The sequence below is a fragment of the Mytilus galloprovincialis genome, chromosome 11 (genome assembly GCF_965363235.1).
Source record: "Mytilus galloprovincialis chromosome 11, xbMytGall1.hap1.1, whole genome shotgun sequence".
Taxonomy (NCBI): domain Eukaryota; kingdom Metazoa; phylum Mollusca; class Bivalvia; order Mytilida; family Mytilidae; genus Mytilus; species Mytilus galloprovincialis.
Window position 1 is genome coordinate 43683643 of NC_134848.1, and position 10037 is coordinate 43693679.

The window sequence follows — 10037 nt, forward strand, 5'->3', positions numbered from 1 at the left end:
AATATCACCACAAAATAGTGTCACATCAAGTTTAATGAATATGTACCATCAATATGAAATTCACATAAATGTACTGAAATGGACAGGTGTTATAGTGCTATTCATATTTACAGCATCTACCCTATGGATAACTGGTAGTTTATATTTGTCATCAAACATGTCAAAGCATAACATGAATGTTTCCAACTATGATATAAATGAACAGAACCTTACTTTTAACCAATCATTGTGTTCTTATATTAAACATTTCCGTCTACCTGGTGAATTTATGTTAACTGTGTGTGAATACAACAAAAGAACAATTATAGACATTCGTCAATTTTTGAACAATAAACCTACTATTAAAGGAATATCCTTATCACAAAGACAATGGGACTATTTGAGGTCTATAATACAGTATATAACAAGAGTTATTTATCACAGAAGTTAATAACAGGACTTACTTATGTATTTGGAAAATATCAAAATAAATGTATGAGCTATTATGTAATATATGTGTTTTTCTTAATATAAAGTATATACTCAAATCCGATGGCCATAAGAGAGGGAAGGCAAGAGGGTAACTGCATTCCGGTACTGTCCATACATTTGCTCATTATGAGTTTGTCTCACCGTAAGGGTACTTTTTGTGTAATAAAAGATTAAAGAAAACAATCATAACATACAACTCTTTTATTGTATTTAAAGTTCTTTAGTGTCCATTTCCAAAGATCAAATTATATGCCATTTGTTCTTCTTTCTAATAGCATTCTTTTTCTCATTTTTAAATGTTTTTTAAAACTAATTTCCTCTTTCAACTTTCTCTTTTGTATTGTCAATATGTGGGCATTGTATGCTATCTTGATGGCTAAATCTTCGATTTTTGTACTCATTATATTGTTTAAATGTTCCACCATCTCAAATTCTGAAGCTCTAAAAAATATAGATAAAATTTATTTTTTACAGCACAAAATTAAAATAATAAATTATGATATATACAATTACTAATGATTGGAGTTCTATTATTTTAAAACAAAATAGGCTTTTAAAAGAAAAAATATACTCACATGTTCTGGGTATTTCTATTAGGTGGCTGTTGTTGCACAGGTTCCAAAGGCACATTAGTAGATCTACAAAAGCATAAATTAGATGTATTACTTTTATGTAAAGATTATAAAATATATAAATTTTAGCAGTATATACACTGTAAAAATTGTGTTTAGGGCCTAAACACTTTTCTATACACATTTCATGTTATACAATTGGTTACATGTTTAGGCTCTAAGCATGTGGGGCATTACATGTTGAAATTCTAAACATGTTTAGAAGGGGGACACAACAGACATTTATGTGTATAGCTTCTAAACATTTTCCTAAACATGTTTAGGTTCTAAGCACAATTTTTACAGTGTAGCTAAGATAAATGAAGATAAATTTAATACAATGGAAAACGAATACCACGGCAACAAATCAAAAGGATAATAAAAACAAATCATAAATTCATAGACTATTGCAAAATTCGGACACATGCAAACAAAGGACGCAACAAGAAATACGTATAATACACACGAAGACAACAAACAAGTACATGGACAGTGTAAACTCACTCAAAGGATGTTTAAATGATATCTTATCAAAATAATTGATTATATTGTGAATATGAAGGCAACATAGTCTTGCTAACAACCTTACTGATATATACCTGGTCTGTTCAGGGGTTCTAACTGGTACTTCCTGTTTTATGACAGATTCCATTTTAATCTAATAATTAAAACAAAAATATATTTAAAAAACATATTTAACCATTACAATATTAGTATAAATAAGAAGATGCGGTATGAGTACCAATGAGGCAACTCTCCATCCAAGTAACAATACATAAAAAGTTAAACAGTTATAGGTCAAAGTACGGCCTTCAACACGAAGCAAAAGCTTACACCGAACAGTAAGCTATAAAGGGCCCCAAAATAACCAGTGTAACATAATTCAAACAGAAAAACCAAAGGTCTAATCTATTTACAAAACGAGAAACGAGAAACATATATGAAACATACTAACAAACTTTACGTATGTATTTAATAAATATACACAAATATTAAAGAGGGTCTTAATGTGGACATTTTTCAGAAATCTCTGAACAAAATTAAGGAGAATAAGGATCACACATTAAATTTAACAGTTTTCTGGTTTTGTTATTCGTAGTAAAATATCATCTCCAAAATCAGGAACAACCCTAACTTACGGACATATTTACACTAAATTCCTTTACACAAATTCAATATCATTTTTTTATTATTTAATTTAGAATTTAGGGTTTACCCGTGTCACATTTGGACTGATTAAAACCAGAAAACCAACATTAAATCACTTACATATGTAGTAGAATTAACCAATTCAAGTTTAATTAATTTATTAGAATTATAGAAACAAGTTTATTTTGTAAGGTTTCTAACAACAAAAATTCATAAATTTAAGTTAAGATGAAGATAACAAATATTTTATCTCATATATAAAGAATATGCGTTAAAATGAAAAATAACTCAACAAATTGTACTTACATTTTTCTCAAATTCCTTTCTCTGAATAAAGTTTAACTGATTTTTACACTTATTATGTATACAAATGTTACATAATAAATGAGACTTTTTAAAACTAGACTATATGCATAATAGCAAAGATTTATTATATAAATAACCCATTCCAAATGCCATCCGTCGGGTACCCTGTTTACACTCTGGGAAACCGTTAATTATCTTTTGTAATAGGATGTTACACATTTCATTAAATTTGAATAACATCTTGCTAAAGGATTATTATTATTTTAAAATGTTTTGTTAATGTGAGAAAATATGTAACAGTAAAACATTATTATATAAACTACCCTTTCCAAATGCCACTGCTTACAGTTAACTGTGAAACCATTAATTATCTTTGGTAACCTCATTTCAATTAGCACATTACTAAAAGATCATTATCTAAGAATAGTTTTCACTGTGTAATTTTAATCATGTTATTAACGTGTGAAAATGATCGGAAAATTAAATATCTTATGTAACGTTCCGGAAACAATAACATATCCATTCCAACATATATATTTAGTGAACCGTAAGGAGTTATGTAATTACCACAGTTAATTTTTTCAGTTTTCTCTCTTACGACGTTAATTATGTGTGTTAAAATATGATGAAAATTGATTTGTTTATAAAATATACTTATATTGTTTGCTATATATTATATTTTTTATGAAGATTCCGATGTTTTTATTCTGTTGTTTACAACCCATCACGTTCTCATTGGTACATTAGAAAACAAACATGGCATTTTGGATCGTACATTTTCTTGTGTTATTGTTAGTTTTAAACGCAGAAGGACAGATAGATTGTAAATATGAAACGGCAATTGCCAACTGCTTCTGTAGTACAGAAATAAACATTCTTCAAAACGTCAGAATTATTGAAATTCAGTCGGAAAGTTGTAATTGTACCATCAATTTTCTTAAGGCACAAGAGCAACCGCCAACAGTGGTACACGTGTTCAACAAATTATGCAATTGGCTTTGCAATGAGATAGAATGTGGTAAGTTTTATGATTACCCTCACAAGATTTATGTCTTAAAGTCCAACCATTCTAACGATTTCAACAGTTTGCCTTATTTCGAAAATAAAAAAAAAAAGGGGGAATAACTCTAAGGGCATCCGACCAGTTCTTGACAAGGAATTATTATAAAGTTGAAGGATAAATAAATCTGATCTTCATGTCCCATGGAATGTATTCTGTATGTGCATAATTAAACAATTTTGTAGTTGATTTTTGCAGTAAGTGTGAGTGATCAAAATTATAATTCCATGGGAACATTTCCAACAAATTTATTTTAAAACTAGGTATGAAATATCAAATTTCTCTTTCAATGTCATGTGAGATTGTAACAAGTTTTCAATCAGTTCCAGTATTAGATTTTTTTTTTTCATTTATTTTACAGTACCAGACAATATTTTACCAGAGGAAGAAAAAACAACTAGGAAACAGGAAATAACTACAGTTCATGGTAAGATTTATTATTTAAGTATGATTATTAATATTCAATACTTAAGTAAGATACTGCCAGTTTGTTTTTGTTTTTGTGTGTGGTTTTTTTTTTTTAAGGAAGGAATTAAACATGTTTTATTAATTTTTTTTTTCATTTATTTTGTAGTACCAGACAATGTTTTACAGAATTCTCAATTGGAAATGACTAACAAACAGAAAAAGTCTACAACACTGACTACAAATCAAAGTAAGATTTTATTATACAATTATTAATGAGTAATACTTCAGCTATATACAGTACAATATGTTTTTTTTTTTTAAAAGGGGGATTGATGGTAAAATGTTGGGGGGCAGTAAATTTTACCAAGATGCCTACTCTTATCAAATTATATAGAACTTTATACTGTACAGAGCATGACATTTCTCCAAATGGTTTCTCTACAATGGTTGGGGGTCAGGTTTTTATATGACTGAAAATAAAATGGTTGTATTATGGTATGTGGGACAGTCTATGTCTGTGTTAGTGTTGTCAGTGTCTGTGGACACATCAGTTTTTAATATAACTTTGAAATTTTAACATGAGGTTTCTTGCCAATTGAGGACTTATTCCAGTAACTCTGTAAATGGAACATTTTGATTATCGAGCAGGTTTTTTTTTTGAAAGGGCCCTACACAACATAGTAATGATTTATTTATAATATTTTTTTTTTATTATTTCAGTACAGGACAAAACAATAATGAAATATGGTGACAAGATGTCAAGCACCATGGAAACTGCTATGATAGGTATGCATCTATAGTTACTTAAGTTATGTCTCTTTAAATACAGAAGAACTTTGATTGCTGGAACACAATGGATATCTTGAACCTGTTTTGTTGTCACTCTCAAACATCTAAACTTATGACCCCCTATATCTTAAAGGGATTTAATTATCTCCCCTGCATGCATCAATAAAGGGAGATAACTGAATACTTTTTCTCATTTATAATAGTACTAATAAAACAATGGAGTAAACATATATGAGATATGATTTTACAGACATGTATAAAATTTATTATATATATATAAAGGTCTGATGATATGTTTAATTTATATTTATATAAATTTGTTTTACAGCATTCTGGGCAGGGTGTGGAATTTTTGGGATGTTTACATTCTTGTCTGTCCTGAAATGGATACTACAACTGAAACGAAACACTACATATTTGCCATTACACCAACCGCTAGACAACACCACCATAACAGCTGACAGACACCAGATATCTCAAACACAGACCTCTTTTTTGAGTATGATTTCCTCTACTGTCCCGCCATCACTCACTCCACCTCCGACATCAACACCCGACTATTCCATAGACAGACTTCCTGTTTTTTCATTTGAGTCTACACCAATTGAACACACCATACCCTTACCAACATCAGATTCACCTACTACTTTTTTTGAAAACAGAGACTCATCACCCGAACCGTCTGCTCCACCCATGGAAATGGTAGAACTGAATGAACCAGTGGCCATCAGAACCCACAACAAGAAGAAACAGTTAGAAGCAGCCTTGTAAACATTTTTAATCATGTTATATTTTCCTTAATTGTTGAACTCTGGTAATTTTTTATTTAATTATTTATAAACACAAATTTTTTTTTAAAAGAATAATCTCTTCTTTAATTGAAAATTTAATGGTATATTTTGAACACTTGAAATTTTTAAAAATAAACTATTTACCCTCTCATATGAAATTTGAATACATTTTCTCACCTGAAATAAAAGAATTGAAAACAATTAGTCTGTACATATTAGAAATACACTCATTAGCTAGTAGATTTTTGCTTGTTTTGATTTTTAGGCCTAATCCTTTTTATTTAGGTCAATGTATTTGAGCCTTTATTTTTTATGTTGGAGAGTGGGTGATGTTTTTCATAAAGGGGGGAATAGTAAGGTGAATGCATTTATTTTTAGTATCTAAGTGAAGATACATACACCAATTTCTTTAGTTATATAATATGTTTTTTATATCTATGGGAGGATTCTTATTATTAAAAAACAATAGATCCAAAACACTCAATGGTACATACTTTTTTAACTATGGATTTGGTGTCTCCCTACTTTTAAAAGTGCTTTATGGTGAAAGGGTGTATTTGGTTTTGCCTTTGAATGTATATTATTATTTGACTTCACTTGGATAATACACATGTTTTAGTTTTAAATCTAAAATGTTAAACTTTTCAACCTAAAGAAATATACTTACATCTTTCATAAAAGGGTTAATTTACATGTGTAAATTTCATTTAGATTTTTTTTTTTTTTTTTTATCCATTGCAGAATATGATGCTCATATTAAAGATGTATATAGAGTAGTTTAGTATTTTTTGTTGTTGGTATACATGTTTTATGTATTGATGTTTAAAAAATTTTATGCTCATGTATGAAATTATTTAAAAACTCAATTACACCAGTGGTTGTTAATTTTTTATTGTTGACACTTGTTATTTTTTTTTAAAAGGTATTTGATTTGTATTACCTCATCACTGTTTTTTTATATGAATATATTTTACTTGATATTATTGCCATAACTGTTGTGACTTTTATATTTAAACTGATATTTTTAATGACATATGTCATTGTTCTTCATAAAAAATAATAAACTAGTCAAGGTGCTATTATTGTTAAAGAATTGGTGTTAAAATGTTACTCAGGTGATTTTTACTCATACATTGTTTTTTTAAAGAAATGATCTCAAAATAATAATAATACTTAGTTATTGTTGAGGAAGTTTTATTTTATACAATCATTAGTTGTGTACCACATGGAGGTTATGTGATATTTTTTTTTTTTTGTGTGTTATACTCAGGTGATTTTTACTCATACATTGTTTTTTTAAAGAAATGATCTCAAAATAATAATAATACTTAGTTATTGTTGAGGAAGTTTTATTTTATACAATCATTAGTTGTGTACCACATGGAGGTTATGTGATATTTTTTTTTGTGTGTTAAAGAATTGGTGCTAAAATGTTACTCAGGTGATTTTTACTCATACGTTGTTTTTTAAAGAAATGATCTCAAATAATAATAATACTTAGTTATTATTGAGGAAGTTTTATTTTATAAATTAGTTGTGTACAACATGGAGGTAATGTGATATTTATTTGTGTTCATCCCAAATATATCAAGACTAATATGGCCATACAATTTCCAAGAAATTCTGATATCACTATGTCTGTAATTGCTTTGTTAAACAAATACTTGTTTTATAAAAAGAAACATAGGGGGAAAATAATTAATTTAGTTTGATAAGAAGTTACTTGGTTATTGTTTATTAAATATTCTTTAAATATAAGATTTTGAAATTAAAAAAAAACACACAAAATTATGAACAGTTATTTTAATATTGTAGGTTTAGAAGATAAATGTGATATTTGTTAAAATATATTGCATTCCTTTACCTGAAATTCCATAACCAAAAGCATTTTAATATGTATGTTTGTTTCATGATGAATGTATATATTTTGATTAAAACCATTATGAACATTATGTCTTCATTTATCTATAATTAAGAAAAAAAAAATGTGTGACAAAGAGTACCACTATACAACAATATTTTATTATGTAAAACTCATTGGACTATATCCAAGGTCATGACACAGAATAATTGAACCTTAACATTACCTTATACAAACAGTACCACTATACAACAATATTTTATGATGTAAAACTCATTGGACTGTATCCAAGGTCATGATGACATGACAGACTAATTGCACCTTAACATTATCTCATACAGTATCACTATACAAATATTTTGTTATGTAAAACTCATTGGACTGTATCCAAAGTCACAACACAGAATAATTGAACCTTAACATTACCTCATACAAACAGTACCACTATACAACAATATTTTATGTAAAACTCATGGGATTGTATCCAAGGTCATGACACAGAATTATTGAACCTTAAAATTACCTCATACAAACAGTACAATTATACAACAATATTTTATTATGTAAAACTCATTGGACTGTATCCAAGGTCATGACACATAATACTTGAACCTTAACATTATGACATGATTTTAGGGGTTATAAAACCAAGTAAAATCAACAAGATTTTATTTGAATGGAAACATATGAAATGTAAGGTAAGTAAACATTTCAAATATTTTTGCTTTTAGTAAAATCAAACTAAAAATTTAGAATAGTGGTATCACTTTTTTTTTTATCTTAACAGAATCAAGCAAATACAAATACCAAAGAAATAAAACCAAATAAAAACAAATATTTTTCAGTAAATGGACAAAACCAAAAACAATGAAGCATAAATCACCAAGTTTGAACAGTATTGTCAAGGATTTTACATCTTTAGAGGACTTGCAGCAATGGGCATTAGACAATGACCTAATAAATCATCCTTTGATACAAAATAGGATCAGACACTTTCTGTCATTCAATTTGACATATACATTGAACACATTTACAGATGCTGACAGTTTAATAAGTTGGGCTACAGATAACTGCCTTTTAAACAACTCCCAAGTTTTAGACAGACTATCATTTTTGTTGACATGTCAAAAGTGTTATATGAAATTCAACTTATCATCGGAATTGAAAGATCATTTGGAATTTCACCAAATTATAGATGACATCAATACATTTTCAAATTCAGATGACCTAGCCATTAATTTCGATTTGGATGCTTTAAACGACTTTAATGTTATTCAAAATATCAAAGACATAAATATGCCATCAACAAGTCACTCCCACATCACTTACAGAGCTACTGCTAGTCAATATATGGACCCTCAATCACAAACACACTTTCAATATGGTTTGAACCAAAATATAGTATATACCATGGATGACTTGAATCAAAGGGTGGATGCGAACGTAATGGACATGGATGCTATAACGACAAATTACATGGCTACCCCCTACAACTTTGAAGAGGGTGGGAGTGTTATTCAAGGTGTACACACGTCCCTTCAAAACAGTATCGACCCTAATATCACATTGACTATGGATGACATCGAACAAAGGGGGAGTGGTAACGACAACGAAGATTTACCTTATTTATTTCAAATGTCGGGACAGAAAACCTTCTCCAAAAATTTAGCCCGTGAGACTACATACAAAGTAAAATTCAAAGATACCTGGAAAAATAAAAAAATGCGCAATCTTCAAAACGAACTTAGGGGTATGTTCGATGACGTACTGGGTAGGGCCAGAGGAAATGACTATGACCTCGGAAGAGTTATCATTTCACATCCCGAATTGAATAATTCGATAGTCGTACCATTGGATAACTGGTCCAACATTAACTCGCAAAGGGTCATGGATGCAGTAGAAAACGTCCTAAATTCCGACGAAAATTTACCCTTGGATACAGCTATGCAAGTCACAATAGGGAGCATTGCAGTACCTAGTGGGAGTGGTACGATACCCATAACAAGACTCAAAGGGACCCGTAATTCAATTGCCCTAAAAAAGTCATTATTACAGGTATCGAATAACGACGAAATGTGTATGGCAACAGCGATTGGTAGATGTTTTTTAAAGCTCTGCGAAGTCGTTCCCCTGAACAAATGGAGAGAGATCACAAAAGACGATGACCCCAACATGAACACTTTTCAAAAAGTCTTGAAACATGGCATGACTACCAAAAGTTATTACAAACACGTGAGTGATTCCGCTGTGAATAATAAATCTTACAGTAAAACCATGGCATTAACCTTATGTAAAGAAGCAAATCTTCCAACTGACAAACCCCTAAGCATTAGAGACATTCATAGCTTTGAAAACCTATTGGACCTCAATATTTTGGTGTTATCCTCAAAATTAGGCAACAAATTTTATCGTGTGGCTAATAACTCCCAACGTAAAAACATTTACCTGTACCTTACGGGTGATGCAGATGGAAATGGACATTACGATGCCATAGGGAGTATAAATGGTTATTTTGGTTTTGGCTATTTCTGTTCGCACTGTTTAACCCCGTATAAAAACAAGGGGAGGCACTCCTGTAGCGAAACATGTGA

The 10037-nt window shown here is 29.7% G+C and overlaps 2 protein-coding genes across 2 annotated transcripts; one reads left to right on the forward strand and one right to left on the reverse strand.

The window, feature by feature from the left end:
• Positions 1 to 596: 596 nt before the first annotated feature.
• On the reverse strand, positions 597 to 2547 carry LOC143052223 (uncharacterized). Its single transcript, XM_076225213.1, has 4 exons — positions 2538 to 2547; positions 1682 to 1740; positions 1047 to 1109; positions 597 to 912 (listed from the first exon to the last, which is right to left on the reverse strand). The coding sequence occupies exons 2-4, from the start codon at positions 1732 to 1734 to the stop codon at positions 717 to 719; spliced, it is 312 nt and encodes a 103-aa protein (XP_076081328.1). The 5' UTR covers positions 1735 to 1740; positions 2538 to 2547; the 3' UTR covers positions 597 to 716.
• LOC143052222 (uncharacterized) lies at positions 1875 to 6992 on the forward strand. The gene is made up of 5 exons (XM_076225212.1): positions 1875 to 3555; positions 3959 to 4024; positions 4172 to 4252; positions 4726 to 4791; positions 5123 to 6992. The coding sequence occupies exons 1-5, from the start codon at positions 3294 to 3296 to the stop codon at positions 5563 to 5565; spliced, it is 918 nt and encodes a 305-aa protein (XP_076081327.1). The 5' UTR covers positions 1875 to 3293; the 3' UTR covers positions 5566 to 6992.
• Positions 6993 to 10037: the final 3045 nt, after the last annotated feature.

What these genes read in the sequence shown, in the direction of transcription:
- LOC143052223 (XM_076225213.1), bottom strand. Translation starts at nt 1,734, where the DNA reads ATGGAATCTGTCATAAAACAGGAAGTACCAGTTAGAACCCCTGAACAG. An exon ending in AGAACCCCTGAACAGACCAG is followed by an intron (nt 1,110 to 1,681) that starts GTATATATCAGT and finishes ATGCTTTTGTAG; the next exon opens with ATCTACTAATGTGCCTTTGG. An exon ending in AATAGAAATACCCAGAACAT is followed by an intron (nt 913 to 1,046) that starts GTGAGTATATTT and finishes TATATTTTTTAG; the next exon opens with AGCTTCAGAATTTGAGATGG.
- LOC143052222 (XM_076225212.1), top strand. Translation starts at nt 3,294, where the DNA reads ATGGCATTTTGGATCGTACATTTTCTTGTGTTATTGTTAGTTTTAAAC. An exon ending in TTGCAATGAGATAGAATGTG is followed by an intron (nt 3,556 to 3,958) that starts GTAAGTTTTATG and finishes TTTATTTTACAG; the next exon opens with TACCAGACAATATTTTACCA. An exon ending in CATGGAAACTGCTATGATAG is followed by an intron (nt 4,792 to 5,122) that starts GTATGCATCTAT and finishes TTTGTTTTACAG; the next exon opens with CATTCTGGGCAGGGTGTGGA.